Source organism: Dioscorea cayenensis, chromosome 4 (assembly GCF_009730915.1).
Source record: "Dioscorea cayenensis subsp. rotundata cultivar TDr96_F1 chromosome 4, TDr96_F1_v2_PseudoChromosome.rev07_lg8_w22 25.fasta, whole genome shotgun sequence".
NCBI lineage: Eukaryota > Viridiplantae > Streptophyta > Magnoliopsida > Dioscoreales > Dioscoreaceae > Dioscorea > Dioscorea cayenensis.
Genome location: NC_052474.1, coordinates 2,749,553 through 2,766,742, shown reverse-complemented (window position 1 = coordinate 2,766,742; position 17,190 = coordinate 2,749,553). Strand labels below are relative to the sequence as shown.

Sequence of the window (17,190 nt, the reverse complement as noted above, 5' to 3'; positions counted from 1 at the left end):
ATGCTGGATCAATGGTGGTGAATGGTGGAGATGTTATCTCCGAACGGATGATGGCGACATCTCCAGCACCGGCGTATCCAAATGCGAGAAGAACAAGAACACTAGTATCAGAATTGAAGTGATCATCCACTTAGATCACTCCATAGGATTTGGAGGAGCTGCTTTCATCCTTTACATACATGTCATGTGAGGATTTTATTTTACAACCAATTTGATCATAAAAATAAAACGCCTAATCTAATATAGTTTCTATTGGATGAGTTTTTGAAATCTAGCAAATTAACTAGACACTAGATTTTTAATATCTTGATAATTCACATTCCATGTAACTCAAACTCATCACAAACAAACACTATTTACTACCATTACTTACCCTCATTCCATTATAAGTAGCCTTTTTTGTTTTTCAGAACTTCATAAATTACAGTCTTGTGAATATTAATATTATTGTTAATTACCTAAATCATCAATGGCAATACTTTTAAAAATAAATGAATTAAACCCAAAATTTTTAAAACTAAATAAAAAAACCATAATAAATTATATTTCACATGAATTATCGAGTTGAGTTTTAAATTTTTTTCATCCTTCGAAGAACCCTATTAATAAGCCAACCACTAACAAGGTTCTCGATGAAACTTGTACTATTTTTCTACCATGTATCTCCTGTAGTATGAATGATCTTGTCTTAAAATCATCACCATCCCATCAATAGTTAGCCTTTTGCTATACCACTTTGGCCATCTTCAGAGGGATATGAGACTAATCTTCTTTGTAGCTATCTCATTTTTTTTTTTCTTGCTATTAATTCTATATATTTTTCAATAAATTAGTGTTTATTCATTTTTATCCATATATATGCTTAAAAATAATCACCACCGTAATGAGAAAATTTATCTGTAATTGCCATATAAATTAATACAAACAGCATTTAATTACCATCAAACAAACGGACATTTTTTCAAACAAACAAAAAATCAAACCTCAATTACAAGCAAACACAAAATGACTTAAAACACCTTGCCCAACTTAGTCCTCCTCGTCCTTAGAGAGCTGACAAGATCTGAACAGGTGGCTGCTGCTGCTGCTCCCCAAGCAGACCGTCATCCCCACTAACCAAGCCCTCAATCTCCTTCACAAACCTCTCCATGGCATCACCAGGCAAACAAACAGGCACCACTATCCCATCCTCCCCTTTCCCATTCCTAAATGGTATATAAAAGCTAGCCACCCCAGGTATAGCCCCAACCCCACCCTTCGCCGGTCCTCCATACACTGCCTTACCCCACCCAAAGTCCACATCCCCAAACCCAGCCCTGGTCACGTCCGACACCAAGTACGACCTCACCACCGTAAAGTGTGGTCTCCCTCTTAACACCATCAAGTCCGCCACTGACTGCAAATACTCACCATTCACTTCCCCTTTCGCCTTCTTCACTAACTCCAACGCATACCCCACTGGGTTCCCACACAACCTCTTCACACTCGCCACCGCAACCGGAAACGAGAACGCATTCCCATAATACCCTTCTGGTAACTTTTTCCCATCCTTCCCACGTGCATTCACTATACAAATGATCCGCACCTCTTCTTCTGGGTCTGGTTTCAGTGCTATGGTTCGGCTTCTCCATAAACACGCTGTCAGTATCTCGAACGTGGAGCTTGTTCGGAGGTGGTGCGGCATGCGCGCGCGCAGCGCTCTGATCTCTCTCGGACCGAAGAAGAAAGACCGGTGAACCATGTCGTCGAGTGGGATGATGGTGCCATTGGTGTCTGGCACGTCATCGTACTCGTGGTGCGCGAAGGCCGGGCGTGGTGGTGTGCGCGCGTTGAGAAGTTCTCGTGACCAGACCGGGATGATGGATGGTGTAGTCGCGCCACGCGCTAGCTCGGCCACCGCGTTCAAGAACTGGACCAGGCCTTGCGCGTCCGACATGGTGTGGTTGAGTCTTGTTCCAAAGACGAAGCCTCCGCACTTGAGTCGTGTCACCTGTCACCACATATTGTTGATTTTTATTATTTTATATCACTTCAAATTCATTTCATTGTTTGCTAGTTGGTTGTACTACCGAATTGCTGTTTATTGTATGATGATGCTTAAATATTTAGATTTTATAGGTGCCCATTCTCCTAGAGTACTCATAGTTAATCAATCATTTACTAAAATGGATTTTGATATTTTTTTTTAAAAAAAATGTTTTGAAATTTCTATTTTCTCAATTTTATTAAAACTAAATATTATGTATATATTTAATAATATAAATTCATATTCTCTATAAAGAATTATTAGTTAAATTATAAAGTTATATATATATATATATATATATATGCTCAATACCCAGAAAAAATTGGTACAAGAATAGGATGGAACTCAATAAATTTGTTTGATGTACTTGCATATATATATATATAAAGAATTGTTTGTTGTATTTGTTTTTTTTAATAAATTCGTAATTTATTTATTTTATTTTATTTTTTTTAAAAAGATGAAAATTAACCGGCGATCAGAAAAAACTGCACTAAAAAAATATAGCCAAAAACTCCCAAAAGTTTTTGTATAAACATGGTTGTTGTGGAGAACTTGAGATCATTTGAAGAGAAATTTATTTTTTATATATATGAAAGTGGAAAAGATTTTATTTTATTTTATTTTTTTTGCTTCATTAAAAAAAATCATGATAGGTACATAGTGGTGGACTCTTAATACCAGTCTCCATATATTCATCTTGCTCCTAATCTTTCTCTTTTACAAGAACACAAATTTGTGTTAGTTTAAATACGAAATTAATATTAATCCTATCAACTCATTAAATTATAAAAACTTGTAACTAAAAACAGTAAAAAATAATTTTTTTATTAAAAGATTAAGAGAATAAAAAATCACCTGAATCAAGAGCAGAGGAGAGTGAAGAACACCTCCAGAGCCCTGAACATCAAAGACAAGCTCCTCCAAACAAGGGAAAGGTGGCTGCAAACCATCACCAAAATCCTCAAGGCTAACATCAGCATCAGCCTCAATAAACAGCACCCCTTCTCCATTACACTCCACAACAAGCTTCCTCCCAATCTCCTCCTTTAACCTCCCAGCAAAAGGATAATAAAACACCAAAGCTTTCCCCAGAGCTTCCCTTATAACCTTCACTGGGTCCTTACCACCCATTGATGGATCCTTTCTGTAGAACTGAATCACAGGGATTAGAAACCTTAGTCCCTCTTGATCGTCAATGTCAGAGAGACATTTGAACTCATGTGGGGTTGGCTTGGCCGGCCCAACCAGCACCGGCTCTTGCCTCTTCACTGTGAAAACAAGAGAAGATGTTGCCATTCAAGTGTCCTTGATTAAAGTCCTGGATAAGAAGTTCTGGAATTCTAATATTGGTGGTGTATGATACTTTGGGAAGGAGTACTGTTATTTATAGAGCTGGATTGAAGAGATGGTGAGCCACGTAGAAAATGAGTACCAGTGGACATGTAATTGCAGTAGAAGTGCTAAGTAATTAACAGTTGTCAAGGGGTTGGTTTCTTCATAGTTTTATTAACTATTATATGTTTTTGGTTTTTTATTTTTATTTTTTTCGAATGTGACCGGTTGGTTACATACTTACATGTCAACCGGTCACATTGGAATACTTATAATTTTTTTTTTTTGAAATAAGGAATACTTATAAATTACATAAACATACAAAATTATCATAAATAAATAAAGACTGCCATATATATTGACGTACATTGACTTCACAACCTAAAAACAGGTTTTGTTTACAATGTCAATAGTATCTTCAACATAGAAAAATAGTTATTGAAAAGTCAAAAAATATAATAATAAGATAAAAACATATCCTTTCCTTTTTGGAGCCCATGGTCAAGTATAATTTCTTTTCTCATAATTTCATACATGAATACATATAATATATATATATATATTCACACAGATATAAATATGCATAGCATAATGATCATTTCCACCATTAAAAATGATATTTATAAAAACTTGTGCTCAAGCTCTATTTATTAGCACTGATTTAGGTTAACTTATTTGTTTGGTGATGTTGTGAATCTTCAAAATTTAAGTTACATGAAATTCATATTGTGATAGTTTTGAATTTAATGGGAGAGATTTGTAAATATATATATTTAAAAAAAATTAAAGTGAATAAATCACAAAAAATATATTTTAAAAAAATTAACAAATACAAGTAAAATAGGATATATTGAACATGGATTAATGGTGAGAATTACAAAATTTAAGAAATAACTCAAAATTATCAAGGGTGATTAGCTTATCCAACGATTGAAAAATTAGATGAGACTCTTAAGAAATAATTGTCGAAAATGATTATTCATCCGTGATAGCTCTAATCATCTACTTTGAAAAGTACTCTAGTACTATTGAGAAATTTTTTGTTTTTTAAAGGCTAGTGGGAGGAACCAAAATCGCCTGGATGTGATGCATTTATTATTACAAATAAATTAATTATCCAATTTCATATCTAAGATGAGATATGAGATTGGATAATTAAAAAATCACAAAATATATATTTTTTTAAAAAATTAATAAGTGCAAGTAAAATTGGATATATTGAACATGGATTAATGATGAGAATTACAAAATTTAAGAAGTAACTCAAAATCATCAAAGGTGATTAGATGATCCAATGATTGAGAAATTAGATGAGACTCTTAAGAAATAATTGTCGAAAATGATCATCCATCCGTGATAGCTCTAATCATCTACTTTGAAAAAGTTCTTTAGTTCTATTGAGAAACTTTATTGATTTTTTTAAAGGTTAGTGGGGGGAATCAAAATCGCCTAGATGTGGTGCATTTATCATTACAAACAAATTAATTATCCAATCTCATATCTATGATGAGGTTTTGTGCTAATGGAACTTTTGAGTCAATCGACTACGGGAAGAAATCTATCATACTTAAGCCTTGAAGAATTTGGTTGTTAAAATTGAGACTGATAAACATATGGTGAAATCAATATCTAGGTACGGTAGACTAGTACGCAATTGGGCAATATTGATATAAGATTATATTATCTATCATAAATATAAATTTAACTACATTTTGACAAGAAGGGTTAAAAGAAATTAGATTTGGAGTATTAAACACAATTAAGTGAAATTGTACGGAAAATTGTGATTAAAATTTTAAATAAATTTCAAATACTATTTAATAGTTTAAAATTTCCATAGTACAACCAAACACAGGTGAACAAACATCATGTTTTGTATTCTTACGAAATGAAAATTCAAACACAGGCAATAATAATAATATATATGAGTTGCATTATATAGTACAATCCAACCATATAAATGAGATTAATCTTATTCTTCTCGTACTAAACATGTTTATAATTTTTTTCTTTGACTTGTTTTGAACATATAGTGTTAGAAAATTTTATAATAACTGAATTATTAATAAAATTATTATTATCATATTCAAATTTGAATATCTTATCCAATTAAAAAATAATTTAAATATATATTTTTTTTTATAGAAATGTGCATTTTATCATATAGTTGTCATTTAAAAAAAAAAATACTCGTTTATATACAACGGTAGTATATTTTAAAAACACGTCCGTTCACAAGCTATTAATATGAACTGAAATGAGTTTCCTTAGCACAACAAATATTTTTAAGTTTTTAAAATCAACGAGAAGATCAATACTTTTCTTTTTTCCAATCACAGTTTTTCTTCACTAGTGTTGGGTGCATAAAAACAAAGACTTGTCTTATCCACTAAAATTATTTATATTCAAATCTTACAGCAATCTCAGAGAGAAAAAGGGGAAAATAATGTTTTTAGGAAAGTGTTCATCAACATATTTCAAACCTATCCATTATTTACATAGATTTTCAACATATGGAGAGATCAACTAACTTATGTTCCATTATTTCAATATTCTGTTTTTGGCGGTGCGAGTGGCCAACACTAACTGATATTTATCTACCTAGATTTCCAACATATAGAAAGATCAACTAACTCATGTTCCATGTTCCATCATCTCAATTTTCATTTTTGCCAGTGCATGAGACCAACAGTAGCTGATGTCCTGTGTCTTGCCTATAGCGCTTATGTTTGGTAGGTGCGTGCCTCTCGTGTCAAGAGACCTTTGCACACGTGTGGGGTCCTAATGACGTCAGCATTCTAATGTTGTCCGATGTGCATGACAAGTGATAATCTGGTCCACTCGTTTGGGATGAGTGTGTCCCATGTGTGAACTGCTCAACAAGAAATCATGGTCTATATTAAGTTGTTAACCAATAAAAAAAAAATCAAGGAAATGTTAAGACCACATCATTCTTGATTAAGGACAACTGAAAACAATTAATTGATCAATAATACACTGTAAAACCCACGGACATACACAAAGATTAATATGCCTTCTTTTAATTACTTGTTCTAAACTCAGTCAAAAGTAATGATCCTAATTGTCCAATGAACAACCCGGGTGAAATTTCATCATAAATTTCAATAAGAACATGCACACGCAAGAACCAATTATTCAATATCATACTTTACCTGATTTTATTGGTATTCATTTTTTAAACCATAAAACAATGCATGCATGCAAACTGATCTTGGCTACCATAAGTTTCAACAAGAAAACACACATGAACTATAAGTCAATTAAAGCCACAATTTACCTGATTTTATTGTTATTCATTTTTTAAACCATAAAACACGCAGACCATTCATGCAAACTCTTGGCAAATTCTCTATACCAACAACTACTCCTTGATCCACTGTGTAAACACGATTAACATTCAGAAGGTGATGGTCAACAAAGAGGAATGAGAAAATTAAAATGTTTTTTTTTAAGGTTTACTGAGAACTAAGTATGAATGGTATTAATTAATATTGACTGTTCAAAGTCATCTCATTGTCAATGAAAGAATCAATGGAAACGCATTAATTTGGCAAGTCATGGTCGTGGTCTTCTTAAAGCCATGAAAAGATGAAAGCATGTGAAACTTCCCCATTGAATCACATTTGATGAGGTCTTGTATGGTCTATAAATATTGTTCTACTTTTTTTATTTATTTAGTAGTTAATAAATTGAAATTGTTGGTGTTTTTCATGGTCTTGAAGGTTTGGTGAGGTGGTCCTCTCTCCCACTGCATTCTAATTTCTCGTGGGAATGGTTTGAATGAAGGCTTTTACGTTCACTTTAGGACCGGTTTTATTATTCAAATGAAATGAATGAGAACTTTCTTAATTAGTGGTGTACTTTATTGCACTTCAAAGAAGTTAATTAGGGTGATTTATCATTCACAGCAAAATACTAATTAAGACCTTGGAAGGGACTGAATTAAAATCAAATCAAATAGGTGATGACCAATGTGTAGCAAGTGATGGTTGAATAATAAATACAATGATTTCATACCTATAACGAGTCAACTGATACTAAATAAATTTATATTTCATGATATCAAAGTATTAATTTGAATTTGCCCATTGAGGATTTGAATCTTTGGCTTGTCTACATTTTTTTAATATATCTATCTATCTATATAATTATATAGCAACTAATATGCTTAATATATATATATATATATATATATATATGAAATATTGAATGGAATAAGGACAATGATAGTATATGAACTACTAAACTATATTAAAATCTAGTTTCATTGTTATGAAAGAGAAAATAGGAAGAAATGGTTTATTAAGGTGAGATTAAAAAGTTACAACAATACTTCACACTCTAAACAAGATTATACGGATAATTATTTACATATTTATTTAATAATTTATTAGTTAATAATTTCCCCTTAAGGAAAAAAAACATCAAACATAGATTTTGCTAATATATACATATATCTATTACAAAACATATTTAAATTAACAATTATCCTGAAGAGATATATTTAACATTTCAATCCAATTAACTTACTCCATATTCATGATGATAAATAAATAAATAAGAAGCTCCAAAAATTATTTATTTTCCCCATATATATATATATATGTCCATTTTTCTCCCCTCAAAATTCCCTTGAGTTATGTTACAAGGCCTATGATGACCCAATAGGTCAGCCCATGGGCCAAGATAAAGTCCAAATAAACAAAAAATTTCAAACTTGGTTAAATCAGATAAGGCACTTTTATGGCTATTTTTAGTTAAGATTGCTAGGAATTCAGTCACAACATTTTTTTTTTTCTGTTGCGATTATAATACTCATTATATTTAATTGGTTGGATGTCATATTCATTTGTTAGTTTGAGTATTACTTTTAGATTTATATGTTTTTAGTATCTGTTTTTATATTTAAATATATTTGATTGTAATTAACTTAAATTTATTTTAAATACTTAAGTGGGTAAAATAGTTTAATAGAAATTTACTATTATGGATTCAAGCAGTGGGTTGTTAGTTTAGCCGTGCTAGTCACTGTCACGTCACACAAAAAAAATTGATCCAAATTACTCTGCAGGGCAGCCGGTTGATCCAGTTCGATCAATTTGGGTTAAGTTAGGATTTATATATATTTTTTATTTTTTGATTTTTTACATTTACTTGAGTTTATATTTTAAATTATATTAGACCATTATGATACTTGCATTTTATTTATGATATTAAATTAATATTTTTAAATTATAAAAAATAATTTTATTTTTTTTTACTTTAATTTATTTTTAATATTTTAATAAATTTTAATACATCTTATATACTTATATAATTAAAATTATAAAGACATATTATATTGTCAATCCCCGATTACACTATTGACCTGTGACCCAAAAGTATTTTCGGAAACATTTGTTTTTTCTTTATTTTTTTAAGTATTTTATCTTTAATTTAATTATGTTTAAATAAAAAAAAATCAGCAGCGGTGTTATCTTCTCTCACAAATAAGCCATCAACTCACTATTTTTTCCATGTCTCGCTTGTTCCTTTTTAATACATTTGTGATTTATCTTCTTTTTTTTAAAATCACTACTTTTTTCCGCTCTTCTGTACATCTTCTTTTTCTCTATTTTCTGTTTATAAAAAAAAAAAAAATTAAAAATTCTCTTTCTTTGCTTTTGATGTGAATTAGATGGAACATGTATCTGGCATAATAAGTAAATCTAGAGTATCAGGGAGTTTTCTCACCTTTCTCTCATTTTTAGCCCTTGGAGCTCTATTAATCTTTTCACTGATGCATCTTGGTCAAGTTCTTCTGTGAGTTGTGGCTTTGGCTTTATTGCCATAACCAGTTATGGCCAAGTCTTACTTGCAGGTTCTATGGGCTGCTGCTTGGATTCTCTATTTTCTGCCGAGATTACGGCTATTCATTTTGCGCTTGACCAATGCATCTCTAAAAACTAGTTCCCTAATCGAATTTTTTGTGATTGCCCAGGTATTTCTGGCTTATTAAAACACTTTGACAGCTGTGTGGCGTGACGCTTCAAACCTGCTATTGATAGTCTCAAGATCAAGCTTCTCAACTTCCCTTGTTCGGATATCAAGTCTATTCCCCTGCTCGACAACCGGATTGGCCGACGCTCTTGCAAACTTTTGGTCGCTTAAATCCACACTTACTCTCTCTTCGATCGAGTGGCTTGGATCGTCCCTATGGCTCAAGACCTCTGCCGGAGTTTTCATTTCTTATTCTAGTTTATTTTCGTTTTTGTTGAGCTTTCTTTGTCCAAAAAAAAAAAATCTAGAGTACAATAATTATTATAAACAAATGTAGGCAGAGTTTGGAGTTGAGACTGGTCTTACCAGAACAAGATAAAAAATTTTCAAGAATGAAAAAAAACTATACACAATAACCCATGAACAAAAAAAAAAATCATCAAATGAAAAGTTACAATGGAGAGAAGACGCTTTGGTCATTATCTTCTTCATACTCTCTCCTCAAAATAAAATAAAATAAGTGATTTTTAAACAGATTTTTTTTTTCTTAACTATCATGTACTGCCATTGTTGGTGGGCCGACAATGCCTGGTAAATTTTCAAAAAAAAAAACCGGATTATGGTTAAAAAAAAAAAGGGGGCTTATTTATTTATTTATTATTTTGAACTTCCCAAGGGAATCATACCTTCTTTAAACTTCTCTGGCCTAACATGTTTATTGTCAGACAGTCTTTAGGCATGACGTGACTGATTGTCAACAAAATAAATAAACAAATAAAATAAAATAAAATATCAAATCCTTTCCAAACGAAAATAATTCAACTTTATCCAGACACTAACATGGCTAAATTATATGCATTCTTAAACACTAAGACATGAATTAGTACTATACTTTGTGATATATATACACAGATGATTTTATTATCTGATTTCCATCCACTGTTTGTTATCTGATCTACCCTAGTGTTTATAATATTTAAACTATTTTTCTATCTTAGATAGAGAATTTTTTTAAAATAAACCACTTATTTTATTAAATTTTTTTTTTAAACATAACACAAGCATACCAATGCCATCAAAGCCCAAGATCCAATTTATTCCTCCTCGAGTCCCACACAATTATAGATCTTGTTTACACCTACTTTTTATTCTCTTTTTAAAGTCTCACTCTTTCAAATACAGAAACAGATACATGTTCAAGTTCAAACTTCAAACTTCAAACTTCAAATTCAAATTTCTTGTGAACGTCGCCAGGTCTCACTTATTAAATAAAATTCCCATAAGAAACAAATAAATAAATAAATAAATGAAGGAGTGAGGTGAAAGAAAAACAAAAGAAGCAAACAAGTGTGATTTGAGTGCGGACAGTGCATATATGGGATGTTGAGTAGGAGGCAATCAATCATGTCCTCTGCTAATTTCTACTCCTATACCCTATTGATTAAAAGCCTATTTTTTTTTTTTCATTTTATTTTATTTGATTATCAATGACATTTGACATTATCATATCTCATCTTGTATTTTCCACATTCAAATTCTATATATAAAATATATATATATGTATGCATATTTAGGTGTTGTAAGTTGTAACCTAAATCAGCAATAGTCTTTTTTTTTTTAATTTTTAAGTTAGATAAATCACATGAAATAACATAGAGTAGAGATGTAGGAGTACAAAATAAAATTTATATAAAATAAAAATCTTTAATCTTCGAAACACAAAAAGAAAGAAAATTGCAGTGTTTTTTTATTTTGATGTACAGGTTTTTATATAAAAATAAATAAATATGTTTTATTATTAAAGATAAGTCATGAGATGAGACGTTTAATTTTGAATTGAAAGAAATATCAACTTTTTCTATTTTATAATGAATATAAATAATAAATATGTTACTTCATGTATAACATATGTGTAATTACTTTAATTAATAAATTATATAGATATATTTATTTTAATTATTTAGTAATATGATGGAAGGACGTGGACTTTGACAATGCATGGATGTCATTTTATTTATTTATTTATTTCTTAACTTCTCTTCTAATACTTGGTTGGAATACTTTTCACTCAGGGTGATTTATTTATTTATTAGCATCTCTATTTTAGTTTTTTTTTTTTTAATTTTTACTGTTTATAGTTGCACACCCTTTATGCTATTTTTTCTCCTTTATGTTTGATTTTTATGTTAAAAAATTAATGTACATTGTCTATTTTTATTTAAAAAAAAAATCCCAAACATAAATAAAAACGAAAACAATTCCACTTAATATGATTTTTTTTTTGAAAGATTAAAATAAACATTTTGGGTATAACATCTTGTCAATTGAGAATCTATACTTAGAAATTAGATTATTTCAACTTTTCCCATCGTCTAGAATTAATTGGTTTTCTTATAATAATACTAGTTTAATCAGGATAGTTATGGATTTTCTTTAAATGTATATTCTTTGTCTAAATTAATATATTTTGAGATTACTAAAATGCATTCCAACCATAAACAAACACCAACTTTTAATTTTAGTGGTGGTCCATTGTTAGTTCTCATGGTTGGAAGTATGTTTTATTCCTTTGTGTTTCTATCTTTATGGATGATGTGATTTATGCATCATTTGTAAGTTTGTCTTTTTATTTAGTTTCAAATGTTTTATTGAGCTCTCCAACAAAAAGAAATCTCCTGCCTTGATGGTCTATTTTTTTTTTCTTTAACCTTTAAACTCTGTAGCAGTTGAACTCTATTTATTATATTTATGAGATAAAGCAAAGATTGTCACATGCCTAATTTGTCTATATTTATAAAAAAAAGACACATAAGCATATTTTTATTTTTATTTTAAAAATTAATTATATATAATTAAAATTAATTAATTTTTTAAAATAAATATGACAAATAATAATAATCGGAGAGACGCGTTATTCAATTTAAGCGCTTTTAAACAACACAAGTCTGTTTTATTACGAAATTCCTAATATCCTGAGCCACTCAATAATGGTTAAAAAAAAACAAATTCCAACAGTAGATCTCAAATCACGAGGATTCAAATTTTAAAACTTTGGATTCAAAAATTAATTAAAAGAAATAAATATAAAAATAATAATAAATGCATGGGATTCTCTCGGATCCACCCCGTAATCTATCGGTATTCGTTGTGCTCCACTTTCCCTCTCTAATCTATTCTCCTTTTTATTTGCATAAAGTCCCTCCCATTATTTTATTTTCATTTAGTCCCTCCCTCACCCCAAACACACTCACACTCTCCTTCTCCCTCTCTCTAATGGGGTTTTAGCAGAGGAATGCTCGCTTGTGGACTCTTCACCTCTCGCTCTTTCTGGTTCACTTTCTTCATCTTTTTTGGATGGGAGTTTTTGGAGGGCATTGAAGTTTTGAAGATCATCTCATAGAATGAATCAACTTGTGGTATGTTTTTCTCTGATTTTGCTCCATTAAAAATGCATTATTTATTTATTTATTTATTTATGTTTCAGGACTTGAGATGAGAGAAATGAGAAATTTCAGTGTCCTTTGCATTCCCCCAATCACTTATCTTTCTTCTTTTTCTGTGAAATAAGTGATGAGTTTTGTTTTTGGATTTGAAAGCTTTAATCTTTCAGCTGGAACCAGGATCATCTGTTTCTCCAATTTCTTTTTTTTTTGTGTTTTGACTGGGAAAAAATCTGAAGATCTTGAAAAACGAGGCTTTTATGCTTATGCATTCTCATTCCAAATACTTTTTCAAGTATGCCTTTTCAATGAAGATCTCATTTCCCCTCAAAGTATGTATAAATCCACTGAAAAAACACTACCTTTTAGGGAAAAAACTTCTTTTATGCCACTCTTTTCTCGTTCTTTAGATTTCTAATGACATTATTTTTTTTCATTTCCAATCTGCAGGCAAGAATATAGCAACTGTCATTTGGGGCTTTGATCAATCAATAGAGGATGAAGAGGTTTGCATGCTGCCGCCGCAGACCACAGGACTTCAGCATAGACTTTGAGGAGCATGACAGTACGTTAATCTCCACTCTTGATTCATTGGCTACCAAGTCATTCCAATTAATGCTCTAATTTAATGCTGAGTAATTAGTTAAAGAAGGGCATGAGTCATATGCTGATTCATGTTTATACGTGGCCTTTTTCCTATACATATGAATCATGATCACTTTTTGTGATAAGATTCTGGTTTTTTTGTTCTTCGTTACTTCTCACTTTTGATGGCCAGAATGTGGTAGCTTGCTTCAGGCAATACATTTGGAAACGAGAGGATCAATGCTTTGAGTGAATGCTATCCTTTCATCAAGGAAGACAAGCTGTAAATGTCTCAACTGAAACTTTGTGACTGGTATGATGTATTAGGACCCACTAGTATCAGTGAGTAGGTGGACTGGAGTCCTTTAAGCTATATTTCTGCTCTGATTTTAAATGTTAGCGCAGAGTGTTGGTGGAGAGATCCATGGGTGGCATCTTAGTTGTTGGTGTGGTATGCCACTGAAAGCATGGCATTTTATTGCATGTGTTTGTAAAGGAGGACCCCATTCATAACTTGGAGGTTGGTATGATCCAAGAAAAAGCCAATATGCATGGACTACTTTCCACTGGATGGAACCAAGTCTGATTTAGAGTGTGTCTGTTTGGTTTGAATTTTGAAAGCAAACCCTGTTTCCTTGTTTCTCTATTTGTTGGATGTTTACTAGATTTAAACTCAGGCATTGAGTTTGTTAGGTGGGGAACAAAGTCACAAGTCTGTCTACTCACAGCCAGTTATTGATGATTTAACTGCCTAAGTATCAGATTTTATTGTTGTTCCTAGACTTGAGAAAACTAGTAATAAGCCTGGTTTTAAAAGATGGTATTAATCCTATTTCATGTGCATTATCAAGTGCATTTGATTCGTTGAATCAACATGAATTACCATGATTGATGAATACTTTGTCTTCAGTTATTCTGAATTACCATGAACTATCAAGTGGTGTTCTATTTTTCTGGACAATTTGGCATTTTTGTATAAACATACATAGTGATTATGGTATGATATGGTTCAGTGGGTGCACTTTTGGTCTTGCTATGTGGCCCGCTATTTCTGATCAGTGGGTGCTTTAAGATTGCTTTGCTGCTTTTAGGCTTTGTGAGAATTGACACCGACCACCTTCCTCACACACTGAAAAAGATGTAAATTATTGCAATAATGCAGGAGTAGTTACATATAATGGCCTTGAGAGTTGCATCCTCAACAGCTGCTCCTATAATGCCAGTGTCAGCAGCAGCAGCATGAGCGGGGCTGATGGTTGTGTCACAGCTGATTCATTGGATGAGGATGACTCGAGCTGCTCCTCTAGCAAAGATGCTTTATGGTCCTCCTTCTCTTCTCAATGCGTCATGCCAAGTAAGCCGGAGGAGGACCTACCCCTTTGTGAATGGGACAGCCTTCGCAGCCTCCATCATCTCTGCTTAAAAGGGAAGTCTCAGCATGTTACTCATGCAATGTGCCTGTCTGATGTTGATACCATGAAGGAGGTGTTTGCAAAGCTATTGCTTGGTGAAGATGTTTCTGGAGGGGTTCGTGGGATTAGCACTGCCTTAGCCTTGTCCAATGCCATCACAAGCCTCTCAGGTACTTGTTAATCTGCTTGCCTTTTTTAAACAGATTGATGCATTGTCTGATACAACAGTATGGTTAAAGCTAAATGTATCCTACCAGGTCAAATTTACCTGCACTTTAATGTTTATCTGGAACACTTAAATGATGTGATCTCATTTGCATATCTTATGTGCAGATTTAGAAAATAAAACAGATCACAGTGTATGCTATTAGACTCTCTGTCTGAAGTCACATTCATACTGGATTATTGGCCACAAAAATAACTTTTGTATTTACAGCGGTGTATGCTTTTAGTTTCATGAAAAATATTTTCTATTTTAGTTTTACGTTGCTCGTTTTTTTTTTGCATATCCTATTCCGGCTTAACTTCATTTTACATAACTCTCTTATGTTCAGTATCTGTTTTTGGAGAGCTGTGGAAATTGGAGCCTTTGGCAGAAGAGAGAAAGAGCAGGTGGCAGAGAGAAATGGACTGGTTACTTTCCCCGACAAACTATATGGTTGAGTTGGTTCCTGCAAAACAAAATGGTGCCAATGGTCGGATGTTGGAGGTACTTAAGTCTGAGGATCTGCAAACTAGCATCATCTTATAACATTCACATTTTTCTTTTTCTGGTTTCTGCTGCAGATTATGACCACCAAAGCTCGTTCAGATGTTTATGTCAATCTTCCAGCACTTCAGAAGCTGGACAGTATGCTCATTGTAAGTTACCAATACTGTCAAAATTCTATTTGTTGCTCAAGAAATGAGGAATGGGGAGATATTCTGGCATTTTATCCCTCAAAGTTCTTAAAAACATCTATTCTTACGGCTATAGGTCTCTTTCGTGAAATACTCTGCAGGATGTATTGGACGCAATGGTAGATACAGAGTTCTGGTATGCGGAAGAAGGCAACAAAGCTGACGGGCGAGACCGGAGTGCTGTCAGCATGCCTAGCAAGAAATGGTGGCTGCCGTCACCTCGAGTACCTGAATCTGGACTTTCTGCATCCCAACGGAAAAGGCTTGGCTTCCAGGGGAAACTGGTGCATCAGGTCCTCAAGGCTGCTAAATCCATTAATGAACAAGTGTTGCTTCAAATGCCAATTCCAGTTTCTGTCAAAGATGCCCTTAGGAAGGTAAGCAAAAATCTCTCTCAATCCCTGCATTTTATGATGACAAATCAAGATTGGCGATTTCCAGTTTTGCATGAACTGATGCATTGTTTGTTTGCAGTCAGCAAAGGCAAGCTTGGGCGAAGATCTTTACCATGCAATAACAGCAGAATTCGGCTCCGTTGAGGACATTATGCTTTCTCTCAACTTGAAAAGTGAGCATTGTGTACTAGAAACTGTCAACCGATTAGAGGCTGCGGTTTTCGCATGGAAACACAAGATCTCAGAAGACTCAAACAAGAGAGCCCCTGTACGTTACCCGTGGTACTTCAAGAAAGGGCTTGGATCAGAACTCGAAAACATGGAAATGGCAATCGAAAAGGCTGAAATGCTTATTGGTCTCCTAAAGACGAGATTTCCCAACTTACCTCAAACCTTCATCGATCTCACCAAGGTCAGAAACAACAAGGTAAGCCAATCCATGCCATCTCTTCAATTTCAATATCAAAATTTATCTTAACATTTTTTTACATTTGTTTATCTTCGAAATCATTGGTTTACTCTTAACAATGCCGAATTCTCCTTTTCTCTACTGAGTGCAGGATGTGGGGCATTCCATTGTGGAAGCATATTCCAGGGTCCTTGTGAGCTTAGCATTCAGCATACTTTCTAGAATAGGAGATATCTTGCAAGAGGATGACTTGAAGAAGCCTACCACTCCCATTGCCACATTGAAGTTCGACTTCTCATCGGATGTTTACCTTGCCGGAATCACTGAAACACCACCTGGAAACATCAAACGTTCACTCATTGATCAGATGAACACTGTCGACGGCCGGATTTGCCACACCATCTCTACTAAAACCTCCAAGAAACACTTCTTGAATAAGAAGGCCAGTACTATCATCACAGTCACGGCCGGGTCCATGTAGGAGTGTATCAAGAGAAATGTGGCTAAGCATACCACCTTGTAATTCTTCTCCTTTTCAAATCCATTGTGATGATCATTTAACTAAATACAACATAATTAGCAATATTTTGCATGTTTCAAGACCTTATGGATATTGCCAAGGTAACTAGCACATAGTTTTCAGTTCATAAATAATCCAATCTTGACAAAAGAAAACTGCTTTTGTATT

The 17,190-nt window shown here is 32.8% G+C and overlaps 2 protein-coding genes across 4 annotated transcripts; one reads left to right on the top strand and one right to left on the bottom strand.

Annotated features, from left to right (window-relative positions):
- Positions 1-884: 884 nt before the first annotated feature.
- LOC120257958 (benzyl alcohol O-benzoyltransferase-like) lies at positions 885-3,399 on the bottom strand. The gene is made up of 2 exons (XM_039265266.1): positions 2,885-3,399; positions 885-1,990 (listed from the first exon to the last, which is right to left on the bottom strand). Exons 1-2 carry the CDS (start codon positions 3,323-3,325, stop codon positions 1,046-1,048), a joined length of 1,386 nt encoding a protein of 461 aa, XP_039121200.1. The 5' UTR covers positions 3,326-3,399; the 3' UTR covers positions 885-1,045.
- A 9,136-nt stretch (positions 3,400-12,535) lies between these two features.
- Positions 12,536-17,179, top strand: LOC120259268 (rop guanine nucleotide exchange factor 14-like). 3 transcript variants are annotated; one of them, XM_039266844.1, is made up of 8 exons: positions 12,536-12,777; positions 13,252-13,366; positions 14,549-14,968; positions 15,353-15,507; positions 15,585-15,659; positions 15,800-16,075; positions 16,173-16,520; positions 16,654-17,179. In XM_039266844.1, the coding sequence occupies exons 2-8, from the start codon at positions 13,300-13,302 to the stop codon at positions 16,981-16,983; spliced, it is 1,671 nt and encodes a 556-aa protein (XP_039122778.1). In that variant the 5' UTR covers positions 12,536-12,777; positions 13,252-13,299; the 3' UTR covers positions 16,984-17,179. The 3 variants fall into 3 exon arrangements, with proteins under 3 accessions (XP_039122778.1, XP_039122779.1, XP_039122780.1); XM_039266845.1 differs by lacking the exon at positions 12,536-12,777 and adding an exon at positions 13,590-13,669; XM_039266846.1 differs by lacking the exons at positions 12,536-12,777; positions 13,252-13,366 and adding an exon at positions 13,719-13,906.
- Positions 17,180-17,190: the final 11 nt, after the last annotated feature.